This window comes from Melopsittacus undulatus, chromosome 1, assembly GCF_012275295.1.
Source record: "Melopsittacus undulatus isolate bMelUnd1 chromosome 1, bMelUnd1.mat.Z, whole genome shotgun sequence".
Lineage (NCBI taxonomy): Eukaryota > Metazoa > Chordata > Aves > Psittaciformes > Psittaculidae > Melopsittacus > Melopsittacus undulatus.
The window spans coordinates 107,469,029-107,487,606 of NC_047527.1; the positions used below are offsets into that span (position 1 = coordinate 107,469,029).

General features: G+C 35.3%; 1 protein-coding gene across 2 annotated transcripts in view; it reads left to right on the plus strand.

Moving 5' to 3' along the window:
* The first annotated feature begins 599 nt into the window (after positions 1–599).
* The window catches only part of DYNC2I1 (dynein 2 intermediate chain 1), a 30,059-nt gene continuing 12,080 nt past the window's right edge, over positions 600–18,578 (plus strand). For both annotated transcript variants that reach the window (XM_034068315.1, XM_034068320.1), the window contains exons 1-15: positions 600–713; positions 2,833–2,886; positions 4,397–4,829; positions 5,157–5,206; positions 5,816–6,142; positions 7,805–7,863; positions 9,000–9,057; positions 10,402–10,479; positions 10,949–11,141; positions 12,799–12,901; positions 15,663–15,792; positions 16,299–16,410; positions 16,761–16,855; positions 17,178–17,307; positions 18,156–18,328. In XM_034068315.1, coding sequence (XP_033924206.1) covers positions 699–713; positions 2,833–2,886; positions 4,397–4,829; positions 5,157–5,206; positions 5,816–6,142; positions 7,805–7,863; positions 9,000–9,057; positions 10,402–10,479; positions 10,949–11,141; positions 12,799–12,901; positions 15,663–15,792; positions 16,299–16,410; positions 16,761–16,855; positions 17,178–17,307; positions 18,156–18,328 — 2,010 coding nt within the window. In that variant the 5' untranslated portion in view covers positions 600–698. The remainder of the gene's footprint in view (positions 714–2,832; positions 2,887–4,396; positions 4,830–5,156; positions 5,207–5,815; positions 6,143–7,804; positions 7,864–8,999; positions 9,058–10,401; positions 10,480–10,948; positions 11,142–12,798; positions 12,902–15,662; positions 15,793–16,298; positions 16,411–16,760; positions 16,856–17,177; positions 17,308–18,155; positions 18,329–18,578) is intronic.

Sequence of the window (18,578 nt, forward strand, 5' to 3'; positions counted from 1 at the left end):
TGGTAAGCTGCCACTTGCTCTCTGCGGCAGACAACGGCTCCGGTATTTGTTGCTGTGTATTAACAACACCTTTGTTTCTACAGCTATTCTTCATACCTGCCTCTATCTGAAATCCTGGTTAGCTGCAGATTAAAACAAGCATATCACCTTTAATATTCCCCCTTCACCCCAGTAATCGCGCATGCCTCTTCTAGAAGTGAACCAACTACGATTAGGAATGGTTTAATGGTATACCTAACCCACAAAAGGCCAGGAGCGAAGAGAACCAGGGTGCTTTAAAGCCTGCCTGGCTGCGTGCTCCGTTCCCACCTCACAAAACAGTGCTCGCCTGATCCGAGCTCCCCCAAGCCTCATCCACCTGAGCAAACCGAGCAAGGCACCGCCTCGGGAAGGAGAACTTTCCTGCAGGCACCCCAGTCTGCCGCTTCTCGCTCAGAAAAGGCTGCGGATGGTCAGACGCTATCCTACTGGAAGGCAACAACCCACGCCACCGCTCGCCCTCCCTCATCCACCGGGTACCCTCTCCCTTCCCACAATGCCGTGCGGCGGCCCCTGCGCTCATCCATCGCTCGGGCGCTCGGCTGCTTTCCCCTCGCCGCTTGTTGCTAGGCAGGGCCGGACGCGGCTGCCGCGGTTTCCTGCCCGCTCTGAGGCGGACGGTGGCGGTGGGACGCGGCGCCCGCCCGTCCCCTCCCCCAATGGAGGGTGACAAGGTGAGGAGCCGAGTGCCCGACTTCTGTAAATGGGACTTTCGTCTCGCCCCTTCCGCTCCTTCTTCCCGTTCTAGGAGGGCTCTGAGGAGGCGCCGGGGGCGGTGGCAGCACGGCTTGTTCTTCTAGGCCTCCTCCCCTGCTCCTGGCCCGTTACGCCTTAAGTGCCTTGGCACTAGAGAAAGCCATCCCCGCACCCGGCCGCGCCTTGCCGCCGCCACGCGTGTCGCTTGGCGTTGTGTAAGTCCGGGCATCTGTGAGGTAAAGGCGTGAAGCAGCCCTACTGTTTCTTCTGCTGGTCCTGAGAAGCAACCGCCATGGCTACTCTTTAGGCACCTCGAGTCTTGTCAGCTCGCCGGTGAAATTCTGTCCCAAGTAGGGGTAGTAAGGGAGTCCTTACTCCTCTAGCAGAAGGTTGAGGCCATATCAGCCACAGATTTTTTTGCAGGAGATAGGCTGTTTATGAGCATGTCCAAAGCTCTTAATGTTTCAGATTGTAGATAAAGTATATTTAATAATTGATATGCCTGTAACAGCTAATTGATGGAGTTTAGTTCTTTAGGAAACCACATAACTTTTGGTGTTAAATTATCAGAAGTTTGGAAAGCTCCAAAATAAAGGAATTAAAATCACATGGACGTGCTGGCATCAATAACTGTGGTACATATTCACTTGGAAAAGCATTTGTATCAAATCGCTTTTATTGTGGCAGTGTGAATCTGGATTTTACAGGTAATTAGTTTGTGGTCATGCTGAACAGGAAACTGAGTAGGAAATAGTGTCTGGGAAGTAATAGTATTAAAAACTTTAAGTCAGATATTTTAGTAGTTGTGGTACATCAGTAACCTTATTAGTGAATTGTGATGGAAAGTTAATCTTTTAGATCAAAGTTTTCAGGTGCACTGGTATAAGGCTGGCAAAGACTCAGAGGCAGTTATACTAACAGCCACACTATGTGATAAAGCCTCATTTTGCTCTTTTCTGTTAAGTCTATCACTTGTGCTGCTTACCTATTTGAGGGCTCTCAGATAGGCAGCTAGTATTGAAAATAAGAAAGATAAAGATTATATGTAAAAAATACTTTGGCTTGAAAACTACAGAAATTTATCTTACTGTTTTTGTGTTTCTTTTTATTTAGAATCATAGTTAACAGCTCGTAACTTAGTTCTTAACATAAAGTTCTGAAAACCTGCAGTCTTCCCAGTCTTTCTAGATTGTGAATAAAGGAAGTCCCTGTTGAACTCTCTTGAAGTAGCAAGGTCTCTGGTTCTGTTATACTTCATAAGGCAACATACTTATTGTTTAATTTAAGGTATGGATTCCTAAAGATTTTTATAGGACTTTTTGAATACAGTAAACATGTTATCAGCTGATTAGGTCCTCATCCTCTCAGGTGGATGATTTAAGTTAAACCCAGAGTGGTTTAAAAAAGCAGTCTTAATCTGGAAGTAGGCTAAGTTGCTGTTCAGAAAACTGAGAGGGGATCTAACTACTGTGTTTAAATATCTAAAGAGGATCTGTGGAAAAGATGGAGCCAGTTTCTTCTCCAAGATGGACAGTGAGAGAAGAGAATATAGTGGTCCCAACTATCGGCAAGGGAAATCATGACTCTGTATAAGGAAGACGTTTTTAGTGGAGTGTGGTTAAACCCAAGAACCAGGTTGCCTGGAAAACCTCCAACCTCAGAGATATTAAAACCTCACTGAAGAAAGTCCCTCACCAGGACTTTGAAGTTAGATCTAACGTAGCAGGAGATGGAACCTAATGACGTCAATATATTGATTATTTTCCAGAAGTGGCCTGACTGTGTTATCCATTTGGTTAAGCATTGGAAGACAGTCTTTCTTGAAGAGCTGCATTGTTATCTACCATAAGCACTGACCTCAATATCGGTTACTCTGTGTGTGCAGAGTCTGATAACCCAGTAGAGGTCAGAGCTTCAGGCCTTTTCCAGATCTAGTCAGATCAGATATGCTGTAACTATATACATTAGGGCTAAATCAAATTAATGCTTAAGTTACGGAATTCACTGGAACTTGCTATATGTATCTTAATCCTTGCTTTTGAAAACCTACTAATTGTTAAATGATTACTCAGGCTTTTCCTGTCTTTTCTGTTCTAGAGAAGAACCAAAGAAGATACCTGGAAATCAGAAGAGCTGAGGAAACATCTTAGGGTAATTTTATTTGATTTCTACTAGTTTTGGTGTTAAGCTACCCTAAAACTCCAGAATTTATTGACAGTCTAGACAGAGAGGGTTGGCTGCTTGTTCTACTAGCCACTTTGCCTTGTGGGATCCGTAATAGCTCTTTAAGGCTTTTTGGTACACCAGATACTTTAAATTTGCATCACTGAATACAAACAGCACAGATCTTTAAAGTGCAGCTGCTAATTGCCTTGCCGCAACTGACAGTTCTGGAATATTTCTATCCAGAGGTTGGCCCATTCAGCTGTTTCTAGCTACACAAGTCATGTAGGGTTACAAATTTCTTAACTAGATAAATGGAAAAAATGCCATTGTTACAGTAATCGCACAGCACACAATGGAGTCTGATTTGTTGGCCATCCCAAATCTATGTTAAATTTCTGCTTTATATGCTTACTCACTTTCATATGTGTATATTATGTATTGTATTTGTTAGCGTCACCTATCATGTTTCTCATGAACTGGTTAACTATTTTAACTGGTAAAATAGGCATTCAGGCTCCAGTCATTACATCATTGATACTTATCTTAGTTTTGGGTTATATATTTTTAAAAAAGCTGTTTTCCAATATGCATCTTATTTTCTATGCCTTGTGCAGATCCTACCTTTCTATCCATTATATTTCAAAGCTCCTCATTATTTCAGTGTCAGTGTTACAGTATTGAGTATTTTGTATTTTTTAGACATTTAGTAACATTTCCACTACTTCCATATGAGGGAAAGCAAATGAATTTGAGTTGAAATGCTTTAGTTCCAACAGAAGTGGTGTGGTTGGACTTTAATTTCTGTGAAACAGATGGATAAAGTTTAATTCACTTTATGAATCAACTATAATGAAAGCAAGTTCTGTTTGTTCTGCATTGAGTAAATAGCAGAAATCGTGGGTGTTGTGAAATTACTGGGAGTTGTGCTACTTGCTTCAGGAAGGTTAAAATACAGTCTTATGACTTCAGAAAAATGTAAGAATAGTTGCATCCTCAAGGGATCTAGGCCAAAAACATTTTTGAATTTTTAAGCAGTTTTTATATTCTGCTTTCTGCTCATGTAAAAGCTAATCTACCTTAAAGGCAGCTGCAGGGTGCCCAGTTATTTATCATTATTGTTTATATTTGTAGCATATTTTATAAGATGGTGTGCCATTATGTGAGGCAACAGCTTTAAGGTGCTTAGTCAATTTTTCAGCCTAGCTCTAAAAGGAATGCACAGTTCTGCCATATTTTCTTTTTTACTAAATTATTTTCAAATACATTGAAAATGCAGATTATTATTTGTTTCATTTATTAGTTCTTTTTACAATAAGTACAGACATGTTAGTAATTTTACAAAGTAAGCTTAGAAATATATCAGCATTTTAATACCATTAGGGAAATTAAATTCACAGTTAGCAATCTAATATTTTTTTTCCACATGAATATACCATATAAAAATAGATGGCTGAATTGTAAATAATGCTTTTTAATTTTGTTTGGTTTATTTCAGGCATTACAGTCAGATAGTCAAAATGAAGACCAAAAGCACAGAGAAAAGAAACTGCAAAAAGAGAAACCTGTTTATGACATAGACACTCATAAACATGAACACAAAGACAGAGGGAAGAGCAAGGAAAGAACAAGAGAGAGAGAGAGATTAAAATCTGGTGAAAGAGACAGGGATAAAATGAAAGAGAGAGAGAAGTGGAAAGAGCGCCAGGGGGAAGGAGACCAAGTGAGATACAAAGATAAACTTCAAGAGTCAAGTCTGGAGAAAGAAAGATACAGTTTTCCAAAAGATAAAGATAGGGAGAGCAATAGGGAGCAAGAAAAAAAGCATAGAAGACATGAGGTAAAGCAAATAGATACACAAAGTAATCCGAAGTCATTTGAAGGAAGAGATAAAGAACATCACAGAAGAAGAGAAAGCAGGCATCATTTGGGTAAGTTGCTTTGGGTTTCTTTTGTACTTTGAAATATTCAATACTTAGATAGAAATACTCTGAAGCCATACCCCATCTGTACAGAGAGGATAAAGACAGGCAGGTGTGAGTACCTATTGAAATGTATCTTTTCGGAATCTTGTGGTAACGTAGAAGTAACCAACATTGGAGGGAGAAATTCAATAGAACATTAAGGGTTTATTAGAAAGCTTTTAAGTATAAGAAAAAGTATGTAACTGAAATAATGTTTTCTCCAAGCTAGAGTTAATTACATACAGAGTTTGAGTATAATACAACTTTTTACTTAATTTTACATGTATTTTCTAGAGAAAGAGAAAACTAGTGAAGAGCAAGAAAGAAGACATACAGAAAAGAAGGTAAAGGAAGCAAATGGAATGAAGTGTTTCATAATGGAAGAAGATAAAATTGTAAAATTGAAGAAACTGAATCAGACTCCAGTTCCTAAGAAATCAGATGCATAGATAGTAAGGTCCTCACAAGAAGTGTATGAAACACACAACAAAATATATCTGAGCTATTCTATTTTAAGGACATACTGAATTCTTTTTTTTTTCTTTTTTTTTTTTAAATGTGCATAGCGAACAGTGCTTTATTTTCATACAGCTTTTTCATAATTTCCCATCTGCTATTTATGCTTTTATTGCAAGGATATTGGCAAGTGTGCATCCTATTTTATGTTAAACCACCAAGCAGACAAATAATTTTTTGTGTGAAGAATACATAATCCAAAGAATTTCTGTAGCAAAGTACATGATGTCCCACAATAAATATCAGAATCTCAAGTGATAAATTAATTTGAAACTTGCCATAGTAGATTTAAAAAAAAAAAAGTGACTGGAAGATACATGTGACAGAAAGTGTAGATACTTGCAAATCTGTCATTCTAGTGGTCAAAAATGGAGAGATTTGTGAAGATAAAACAGTCTTGGAGATCTGGCTCTTTGATGTTATTTTTCTCTTTCCAGCATAATGATGCCAAAAAGAGCGTTGACAAATTTTTAGCCTACAAATCTGAAGAAAGTGAACGTGTACACAAGTTACAGAAAGATCAAGAGTTGGATAAGGAGCGAGAAAGAAGACACAGAGAAAAAAGAGAACATTCTGTTAGGCCAGGAAAAGAGAGGCTTTCAAAAGAGATAAGTCATAAACATTATGGAAAAGAAGAGAAAGAAAAACATAAATCAAAGAGATCTAAAGATGGATCTTCCCATGGAGATAGAGAAAGGCAACCAGCAGAAGCTAGTGAGAAAGTAAAAAGTAGAGAAAATGAAAGAAAGAAGCACAGTCTTGGGGTTAGTATTGTTAAGTCTTAAAAACATTATCTTGTAGCTTACTTTAATTGTTGATATATTATTACTGATAAGTTGAATAATAAAGTCAGCATTTTCTGAAGTTTTAAGGTAAAGTAAATTAAAACAGTACATCTGCCTTTAAGTATCCTAATCCTTAGCTGATTCCTTCTATGGAATTTTAACTATAAACTTGCTTGTATGTTAGAAATATCTTTTATTCATAAAATTCTTTATTACTATGTCTTTTGAAATTTTTACTAACACTTTGAGGTGGAGAGATTAGGCTGGAGGCCCGTTAAATATATTGGATGCCTTCACAGGAAAACAGTATGATTTTAATAGAAGCTGTTTGATGTTACCTAGACAGGGAGCATGGTTATCTAACTCACAGGTATGTACATGAGTATAGATTCCTTCTATTTATGGGTTTTGCTTCTACTTCAGAAGCTATAGAGTATTTTTAATGTTTCTAACACAGAGCATGATTCTATATCTTAATGACTTTATCAAACTTTGACATTTTTTGACTAGTTTTTATAATACAAGTACTCATTCTGCAAGAATGAGAGAAGAAGCATACAGTAATCTGTAACTCTTAAGATCAGGTAAGTTTTATGGAACATAGAAACATTCATACAGTTTAGGTTAGTTTCTCTGCTGCCTAAAGAGTAAAGACATGCAAGCTTCTTGAAGAAAAGTTCAGAAATATATTTTCTAGTAAAAATAGTGGGCGTCTTCAGTGTATGTGCCCACCAAAAATGATTCCTATAACTGACATTCTGCACCGGAATTCAGAAGTTTATCAGAAACTTGCTCAAGGCTTGACTTCCTTGGAAACCTACTCAAGTAGCTGTTATAGAATATGACTGATACTGATGCTTCTGTCTCAGAGTTATGTTTCTCTTTTTCTGATGCTCATGGACAGAGAAAACCACCTTTATCTTTAACAACCTGTTGAATACATTTCCAGACTTAGGAAGACCTCCATAGTACAGAATGTAAGAGTGAGGTCCCTATACTGGGGCTTAAAAGTGCCTGAGACTGTTCTTCATCTCTGGTGTGAATTGTTGCAATCCATACTGTTAAAATCTCATTCTTTGAGACAGGCTGGCCACAGCCTACTGAGGTTTTCTAGTCATGTCTAGAGATTATTCAGGGGAGTGCTCTGGGCTCACAATTTGAGCAGTATACACTGAGTCCAAAGCATTTTTTAACCGCTGTTACTAATGCACTAATGTGAAAGTATCCTACAAAAGTTGGAATTTACTCTGGTACAGGCTTATAAAGTTTTGTTAAGTATAGTAGAAGACTCAGGATCCCTTATTGTTTATTTTCTGAAATACATTGCAGAAGAGGATGCAGCCAGACTTCATTCCAGGATGTTTCAAATTTTCATGAGAAACTCATATTCTTTATTATAGTATCTCTTTTTATGGGTGTTTATTTTCTTTGCTTACCATATCTTTAAGGAGGTGATCATTCTGATAATAGTTCAAACACAAAATGTCTTACAGGCAATGACTGATAAAAAAAATACTGTGTCATTGAAATAATTAATTTTTAACCTTTCTTACTGTTTAATATCACTACTGCTAGTACAAGTTCATAGACTTATTTTCTCCCATCATTTCTGACATGTGACTATTGTGACTTCTTTTACAGAACAGCAAATACAAAAAAGAGGAGAGGATTCAAGAAGAAAAGAGCCATCAGCATGTAAGGTAAATTCAGAGATTGAAATTAAAATATAGTGTATGGTATCCCCTAAGATTCAGTCACTACCAAAATAATAAGTATGAATTCTTGATCACAGATATCTAGGGTAAATAGAATTCTTTTACATAGGCCTTTGCCCAGCACAGTAGCAATTAAAAAGAAAAAAATCTGTGGTTTGTAAAAGTGTATGTATTTATATGTTGGTTTTGTTGTGGGGTTTCTTTTTTTCCTCCCTGCTCCAGGGTAGCTAGAGATATTTTCTAATCCTTGCAAACTGTACATGTGTTAATCTGGGTATTTAGTGTGGGAGGCAGAAATGCTGTATTACATCACCCAGAGATTCACTATGCAGTCATGTGGACACATAGAATGTTCATGATGAACTACATAGGACTCTTTTTTTATTAGAATTTGTGTATCTTTGTACAAAGTTATTACTTCATAACTTTGTGACTACAGAATAGTAATTACTACTCTGGATGTTATCTGAAACATTATATATAACAAGTTTACTTTTGTATGTAAAAGGTGTAGGCCAAGGTCATCCTTGGTAGGATCAGTAAAATGTCAGGATTATATTTCTATGTACATTCTATTCTTAAAGGTCAATATTCTACTTATAAAATGATCAAGTAGAGTGTTAAGGAGCAGAACTAGTTGTTGATTTTTCTCCTGCTCCCTGATTGTGTTGTCCTCATAAATAAAACCCCCAAATGAAAGACAACGTTTGAATGTCAGCCTGTAATTTATAGCTTCAGAGCACATGACACCAATCTGATCTTCATCTCCAGTTTGCTGCAGATATCAATGCAACTAATATATGTGTGATTTTAATAGGATTTTTTCCTACTTTTCTTCTGTTTTGATGCCATTATAGGCATTACATTTGGACAAGGTTTTTGAATTTCTGAGCTGATTAACCGTTTGGCTGTTTCAATATAATTTTGAATCATAAATAGAAATCCATAAAAGTATTTGTAGAAATATTTCAGTTTATTGGAAATTTCCAACTTTTTTTCTTCTCAGAAAAAGAGACCTATTTTTTCTAAAGCAAGCAATCCCCCTCAGAAACCAAAACCAACACAAAACTAGTGCTTTCTTCAGAGTTAACTAATAAAATTGATTTTCTCTTTTTCAACAGGTCTGTGGAGGATAAAAGAAAACTCATTGATAAAGAGGGAAGTGACACAGGACAAGAGGTAAAATTGTTTGATTTTGGAACTTTGAATATTGTGTTTTTTCCTAGGATTAATAACAATATATATTTCAATATAAAGGTATTCAAAGATCAGGTTTATATATATTGGTCTTTAGGGATTTCCTAATCTCTCTTTCTGGATGCAGAATTAGAAAATTGATTTTATTCTGTATAAATTTGCTAAGCATTGCAGGTAGCCATCTATTCAACTACATATCTATTTATCTATCCATGTATCTATTTCAATGTATAGTATATCCTGTGCACGAAAAAATAATTTTCAGTGTATGGGAGGAGTTTAGACATATAATACATCTACACATACCTGAAGTATATAATTTCTTTCTATAAACAGCTAACAGGCGAAAAATACGTAGCGCAAGCCAAGTAAAATGTGGTTAGCAATGTAATTCATACATATCTCTTAAAATAGTTGCTGTAAGAAAGGGGAAAGTATTTATATATGTATATATGCTTTATATATATATATATATATATATATATATATATATATATATATGCTTAAAAGGACAGGTGGAGGCACAACCAAGTTTTCAGCAAGTCTGAAGTGTAAGCTGAATGAACTTGGGTTTATTTGGACCAGTCTCTGCAGAAGCAGCCTAACTTTACTATAAAAAGTTTTAAAATATTATGTCATATTTTTAAATGTTTGTATCCATCCTCAAGAATCCAAATTCTGTTTTGGAATATTGCAGGGTTATGGTCCCGATCTAGGAAAACGTAGTAGTACCTAATGAAGACATCCCTTTCCATAGTCTCATGTTATGGGCAGCCGTGTATCTTTCATATCTTTTAGTCATATATTTTTCAAAACTGTACTATTAAAACCTAGCTGATTTCATGCCAGAAGTACTTCTCTCTTTTCTTCTAATTTTCAATTCATTTACATTATTTTGGCTTTAGCGCTAATATTTAGCTTAAGTACTTTTGTAGTGTTTTCTTCCCCTAATGAGCTTATAGAAAGCACATTTGTCTCTTCACTGACTTAGTTTTGCTGACCTATACAAACCATGCTGTACATTATTGAAATTATAGGCAGCACAGCAGTTCTTATGTCTTGCCCGGCAAAAATATTGTTGGAAAAACAACTGGTCATCCCAAGATAAGGTTGAGTTCTGTCTTGTCTTCCTATTATTATTTTAAGTCGGTATTTATAACTTCTTAATACACTTTTATTTATATTTCTAAACAGAATTTGTTATATGTTTGCTTGAAGATGTAGAAATATTTGGGAAGAACAACTATTTTCCTATCTTTATGCTAAGATTTGGCAGATAAACGTTTTTTTTCTAAGATTATTTAACAGTTTAATTTTTTTATTTAGGCAATTAAAGATACACACATCTATAATTCAGACATGGGATTTGATAATTTTTCAGCAGATTATGAGGATGATTTTGAAGTAAGTAAAAGCATACAGTTGTCTTCTTGAAGTAATCCTAAATTATCAAAATAGTGATTAACTCTATTAGCCGGAAGAAAAATTACAGAATGATACGTGCTTTTTACTTACTCATTTTTTGATGACAGTAAATAATAGCTAACTAAAATGCTACGTAGAAACTCTGCTATATATTTGCTTAGATTTCATCAGAACCAATTTCTTTTGAGTTGAAGTCTTCACAAAAGAAAAAAGAAAAGGGACAATGCTATGGGAATGTCTTCTGTTTTTAAAATTACTGCTCCATCAAGACATGCCATTTTCTTCCTTTGAGTTATTTTAAAATGCCTTTCAGTTGGAGGATTTATAGCCATCTGTATGAGAATTTTACTTTTATTTTGACAGCATTTTACAATTTCTAAAATAGTTTGTGAAAAATACATCTATAATCCATGTTTATTAGTTATTGAAAGTCCTGTTACTTTTAAAGGATTATGAAGAGGATTTTGATGATGATGACTACCAAAGTGAAGAAAGAGGTGAAGAAGAAAACCAAAGAGAGATTCAGTTTTCTAGAACATCAGAAATTGAAGAAATTCAAAGAGCAATTAATGCAGAAAATGATAGAATTTATACTTCACTGGCAAAGGAAATTGAAAATGAAAAGAAGGAACCAGTCGTGGGTATGTGATTAGACACCAGCCTATTTTTATTAAATGTATGAGTAACACATACAATATAAGAGTAAACAGGCCACTTTTTCTAGAAGTCTGCCTGAAGGCAGAAATCTGGTCCTCTAGATGAGTCACTTAGGTTTATGGGTAAGTACTGTAACTTCCACATTGCTAAAGAATGATTCAGAGGCATTACTAATCATTTAAAATGTGAAGTATAAAAATTTGCAGACTGACATTTAGTAGGTCTTAATTTGGGTAACAGGAGGATATGAGAGTCTGGATTTTAAAAACTGGAGGAGTGCTAGAACAGTTTGGGGCTTCCTGTGATGTTAATTTGCCTTTCTCTCTTAAGCAAAGTTGAAGCCACTTCTCTGGGTGGGAGGGTGAGAAAAATACAGATATTACTTAAATATATATTTCTATATCAGTTTTAAAATGCAAGGTGTTTTTCCTGAAATGTGACTATAGAATTGTTGTCTTGTTCAGTCGGTCTGATTTCTGTGAGTTCCAGATCTACTTATTTAACAAATACAGTTGTGGTTCTGCTTTTCACTCTCCACTCATGTGAATGGCAGTAGAGAATTATTATTCAAAAGAATCTTAACTTCTTACTCTAGTTTGTATGAAGTTTGTACAGTCACAGAAGGATAGCATGGAGTTTCTTTAAGTCTTTACAGTATCCACAGATTTTTGGTTAAGTGTTTGTTGCAAGTCAGAACCAGTATACTGTAATATGAATTTCTTCTTGCAGAAGATTTATGCAGTTATTACTGTTTTTCTAATAAACAGTTGACTCCATAAAATAATTCCATTAATGGTATAGATCTAATAAACAGGATGGAATTCTAATGTAGAGTTAGATTTTTAAATTCTGAATTGTAACACTTAGTGCTTCATCCTAAATTGCACAGCACTCTAAATTTTGATAAGTTTTGATCCTCTATGGTTAAAAAGGCTGTTGATCATGCTGGTAATGATTTTTAGAAGTTTAAAAGCATTTTACAAGTATTATTTGAAAAGGTGTTCTTCCCCTGAGGCAGTGAAACACGATTGGTCCTGACTGGAAGTTGGATAATAAGGTAAATTGGCTTCCAGATAATAGGCAGGAAAGGAGAAAAATCGATGTGACATCAGATATTGTAGCTGTTACATTAACCATGGCTTTAAAGCACCAGTTTTCAATGTTTTGCTTATTCGTGCAGGGATATCAGTTAAGCTTGTGTTGATGATGTTTTCTGCTAGCTGTAATGATGAATTCTTATTTAGAGATGTAGCATGCATATGGTGTAGTCTGTGAGAATTCATTATGATTTTTAGGATTGTTCATAGAGCATTCTGCTGCACACAGGGGAAGAAGGTAACTCCTAAAGGCAGGAGAAAGAAAGAGGCACTTTATGCATCATCCTCTTCTAAAATAAAAATTACAGTGGTCAGTAATTTTTCATTCATTGGTAAAGGACCATAATAAGGGAAAAATGCTGTCCCATTGCTGAAGAAGCCTATTGTAGTAATAACTGTGCTAGAGCATGTTGTGTAATGTGCAAACTAATAACTTTTAGTAGCTGTGTCATAATAAATTACTGCTTTTTAAACTTATTGCTTTATATTTCAGTGCACTGTGAAGTGTGAATTATAACACTAACAATGTTTTAAAATATCACAGAAAGGGAGTACCCTTCTGTCAGAAACTCTTTTTGTGGATTATTCATGGATTTTCAAATGGCAAACCAACGACAAAGTAGCCGAAGTATGGCTAATAAGCAGAAGTAAGTGTATTTTAAATTAATTCACACAAAATGACAACTCACTATGAGAGATGTAATTTTTTTCATTGTATTAGAAGTATGTGAAGTTTATCAAAATGAGGGGTATAGAGACAAATATTATTTTGTAGTCTAACAGTAATTAGCTCTTGAGTAAATATAATTTATGGGCTTTGCTACATGTCATTTAATAGCAAAAATTTACCTATATAGCTGATTTTCTGAACTATTTTAGTATAGAATGAGTTGCCAGGATTGTAATTTCTTTGTATAATTCTTCAGTCACTTACTTAAATACTGCCTTAGAGTACCAAAGAACAAGCTTTTTAGCTGCTCTCAGGGCTCTGCAGAACTTTAATTTCTTGAAATAATCAAGTCTGTATATGGCACATACTGTTCCCAAAATAGCATGTTCCCTTTCAGGGGTAAAACCACTTGGTGTAAAAACATGTTATTACTGATCTAAAGTTGATCTAGATTTGAGACATCTAAGACAGCTCTGTATTAAAGAAAAAAAAAATCGATGCTTCTTTCTTGCAGAACTTGCCAGGAGCCCCAGATTTATCTGAAACACTATGCATAACTCAAATTTTTCATTACATCAACTGGACACATAAACCAAGAGTAATAATTTTATCGACAGTGTCAGATTCCAGTGCGTTATGGCTGCACATCAGTGGCTAATGTTCACATTAGGGACATTCTTATTGTTTGGGCTGTATAATTCACCTTCCCTAAATTTATATGCCAAATATGTTCATTTTCTAGGCTTCCTCTCTAGGCAGTGGAGACAGATTAGGAAATTCAGGAAGGCAAATTGCCTTCTGAAATGCTTGTCAATCTCTGCTGATTATGTACTATGACTGGTATGACTGTGTATACATGATATGGCTTTGTGTACATGCTAACAAATTATATAACCTGTGAAGAGAACTAGCATTTCCATGGAAAGCAAAAGTGTCTGTGGAATTTAATGCTGAGATAATACATTGCTACCAGAAAGCAGACTGAAAGCATTCAATAAATGAGCTGTGGCACTTTGGAGTTGCAAGTATTAATATGAGGCCTGTTAGTTTATTTTAAGGATTTGTCTGCATGCATCATTAACATTTGTAACTAGGAAACAAGTTTCATACTTCTGAATTGTATCTCAGCAATCTATGCCCATAGTATTTGTGAAAAGGTGAGGCATTAGGAAGTGGAGGTAGAAGTAAAAATAAAACATGGATGAGAAAATGCAATAGATGTCACCAAATAACAAAAATGAGATGTGAAAATTGTTCTTATACATAAAGAAAAATACAGCCTAAAATCTTGGAGGAGAAATCCCAGCTCATATTGCTCTAGTCCTTTCCTTTTTCAAAGACTACTGAGAAGAAACTGCAGCTAGAATATGTATCTTCAAGAATTGCTACAGACCCATAATTGTTTCTGCTTTGTATTTGTATTAAGTATATTTTAAAAAAATGAAAGTGCAAGAGAGAAAGGAAGACTACAAAAATTTTCTTTTTGTTAAGGAATCTGTAGTATAGCAAGAGCATGGAATTAACTTCTAAATGGACATCTGTGTGTAATTCAAGCAGTTAACTCTTAAAATATCTTAACAGTTTTATGACATTAAAGTAGATAAATAGTTGTGTGAATTGTGACAAAGATTGACTCTCTTTTCATTATCCACACAACCATACAAGTGGAGGGGTGGGCATTTCTTTGTAGTGGGTGATAAGGGAAAATAAATGTTTTAATATCACATGTAGTAAGATAGAGTATATGCAGCTAGACTTGTTTTCCAATTGAGAATCAAAATACAGTTTTATTTGTGAGGAAAGATGGAAAAATTGAGAATAGGCAGAAAGTAAAGGGGTTGAAGGAAGCTGGATTAGGGCAGTTGAGTTAGTTTTTATCATTCAATCAAGGAAATTTGGGAAGATGGAAAAAATTGTCATTTCATGGGACAAAGAGATTTCAGATATCTGAAATACGACTAATGTTATAAACCTCAAAAATATAAGTCTACCTCAGTGTTGAGTACTCGTTTTCATACGTTTTAGATCAAGTTCAGTAGTTCAGGAACAGATGGATTTTGTAGCCCTACTTTTTGGGGAAGAGGTCAGTATTTATGCCCACAGGTTATGAATCAGTAATAGAGTTATTTAATATATATATTCAATACATATTTTACGGTTGCTGCTGCTATTGTTATTGTTTCCCTTCTGATGTGAAGAGGTACAAATTCAGGCAGTCTGTTACCAGTGGAAGTCATCCAAAATATATTTGCATAAGTCTAACAAAACCAGGACATTATAGACAGTCTTTGTAAAGCATGCAGACATATAGGGTATGTAAGCTAATAAAATGAGTATAGGAGGAGAATTACCCACCATCCTAACAATAGGAAGAAAGAGATTAATCTGTTACCTCTCAGTGAAAACAGCTTTTGAATACTCGGGCAAGATGATTGTGCTATGCTGTATAGTTTGTATTTAATAATAAACCACTTAAGTTTGCTATTTGCGATCAGTATTGCATTTTCAAACATTATGATTATCTGAATGTAACATTAAATTAAGAATTCATAACAATGTTAAATGTACTTCTGTTGGTATATTTTTCTCTGTCAATAAATTTTGGTACAGCTTCAGTTTGTATAGACAAGTGGATTGTTAGATCTCTGGTGCTGTACAAAATCAGGTTGTTTTCTTTGGAATACCGAATACTTGATCTTAACCATTTTTGTGTTTCTCTTTTGTAATCCATTCTAAAGAAAACGGAGTTCCGAACTTCTCCCACTAATTGATCTGGACTTCTCAATGAGTTATTCTTTACTGGATTTGCCTCCTGTAAATGAGTATGACATGTATATCAGGAGTTTTGGTAAAATGAACACTAAGCAGGTGAGTAACAAATATCTAGTAATATTTAAATCCTGAAAGTGCTGATTCTTGTTCTGGAAAATAATTTTCCTTATAAAAAAAGTTACGAAGAGTCAAAAATCGAGGATTTTTTTAATCTCTAAGCCTTAATTACCATAAAGCAATTATATAAAAACTTTTGGCCATTTCCTTTTTGTGTTAGAAGGCAACTCTCTTGTGTTTCTTCCCCATTTTCTAAAGGACTTTCTGTATGTCTGTGGCTCATTACCCCAAGTATGCTGGGTTTAGTGTTTATGTATCATTGAAGACATTCTGTATTTTTTTAGTAGGTCTAGCACTGTTGTGGGAAATGTGGTTGAATTTGCATGTACAGAATAGTGATAATGTGTCAGTGTGTTTAGGACAGAATTTAGAAACGGAGAGGTTGAGCTCATCCATTTTAAAAGTACTTTACATTCTATTCAGTTATGTGCTGTCATTCTTATCTGTGTCAACCATATATTGATCACTTTATATCTCTACTTAAGGCATATGTTCAGTGTAATGAGGACAATCTTGAGAGAGACATCCAGACTGAGGAAGTTGAGACATCGGAGAAATGGACACAACATCCAGGAGAAAGTGCCCTTGTATCTGGAGGTGAAGTACATTTTAATCTTACTAATTTATGAATGTATGCATGTAAACTTTCTCTTTCGTACCCATTAATTGTCAAAATTTATGTGCCTTGATAGCAAACTGCTATAGCCATTTTCAATCCCATTCTGGAGGGGGTGGAGAGTGAGTGGCAGAAACAGTTTCTTCCTTCTGGATTGCTTTTTGTGTTGACAGGAGATATGATTCCCCAGCAGATCTTGTTCTTCAGTATTGTTATTTCTGCTGAAGAGAAGTTGATTCATTCCACTCTCCTCTCACTTGAAAATGACATTGTTCCTATGGTTTCCTTAATTGATTTCCTTTTGTAGCTTTTGGGGTTTGTTTTTTCTTAGGTCCCATAAACAGCCAGGATACATCAGTGAATGGAGCTCTGACACCGAAAATTGATTCACAAAGATTATCAAATTTCCTCCGGTCTGCTTGCCAGGTACTCTTACATACTTAATATCCCTTATGAGTTGTGTGCATAAGTATATAGTGTGATAGATCAGTTACAGTACTCATTCTGACTAATTTAAATAAATTACATAAATAATACTCCTTATCAGGGAGATTTATCTCTCTGCAAAGAAATTGAACCAGAGCTGTACAACTTTTATTTTGTAAGCTGTATTTGTGAAGGTATGAAATCATCAAGAGAATTGATAAAGGTTTATTAAATTAATCCACATAATTTAGAAAGCTACAAATAGCAAAGCTGAAAGATAAGACTACCCTTTTATTTCTATAAATGTAATTATGTTTGAAAGGTGATTGCTGTTTTGCTAGAGGAAGATCAAGTTGAAACACAACCCAGGTGGAAGCTAAGATCTCGACAAACCAGTCTGTCTATTAGTGATAGCTGTTTCCAGTTAAATACTAACCAGCCATTCCTCCATGGTAAGAGAACTTTATTCTACACCTTCTAGTATACAGCGTGAACTCTTCTTACTTATGCAAAGTACCGCGTTGTTTGTCGTGACTGAAGTGCAGACAACACGGGATACATAAACAATGTAAAGTCCACTTTTAATTACGCTAATCTTGCTGTAGCTCTGTGCAGATTCATGTCACATAGGGAACATCAGAGTACCCCAGCTGCTGTGAAACCAGAAATATAGCCAGCAGTTAGTGTGATACAGGGGTGCCCTGGAGGTAATTTTTGCCCCTGTTGTTGAAGAGCTTCGCAAGGGGTATAATTTGTTTAGTTTCTTTATGCTGACAGCAAGGCCAAAGCTGCAAATAAAGCCAGGTTATTGAACAAGGAGAATATGGCCTGATCTTTTTGAATTGCAGTTATATCTTCCCCCTATAAACAGTAGAATTTTATATAAAAATTAAAATGAAAAAATGGAGCATCTGTAATTATGTTAGGAAGACCTATTATAACACAAACCCATATGTATTTTAACGTGAGCACATAAGATCAACCAGAAAAAGCCTGGCCTGTGCTGTTTCTTGTTTCAGACTCAGCTTTATTTTGAGTATATATATTGACATCAGATCAGACTTTCTGACTCTCTTCCTTTTTTTCTTTCTACTTACTTCCAATTTTTTGGATTCCCTCTCTCGTCCCTCCTTTTTCTTGTATAGTGTCTAAAGCTACCCACTGTTAATAGAAATACTCTTCATAGTGTCTTTGCTTCTTTAGTTGTTGTTATAGCAGCTAAATATTTGGTTTTTATCTGCACTGAGTTTACTTTTTTATTTATTGCTTTTCTTCCCTGACTTTTTTTTTTATTATTTAGGCCGAAATATATCCTGTCTGTATGTGTCTCAAGTTCAGAGGCAGACACTACTTTCTGTTCATGGTTTACCCAAAAAGCCAGGTGTTGGTTTACTGAATAGAAAGAGCATTATATGTGTTTGGAACATCTGGCAGCCCTCCAGTCCTCAGAAAGTTTTAATATATGACTCAGAGGTATGTTTTAATAACTTTGTATATTTGCCCATAGAATAAAAGGCTTTATTATGTATTTATGTTTGTATCAGGTATGTATTTTGGTTTTTGTTTTCTTGTTTTGCTGATGGATGTATCATCTTTTGAGAGACATTTCAGCTTACTGAGGAAAACACTATTCTAAATCCTTTTTGTGCTCCAGTATTACAATGTAGTGATGGTCATGGAATTTTTTTATTTGATTGGTTGGTTTTGGTGTGGGTTTTTTTTT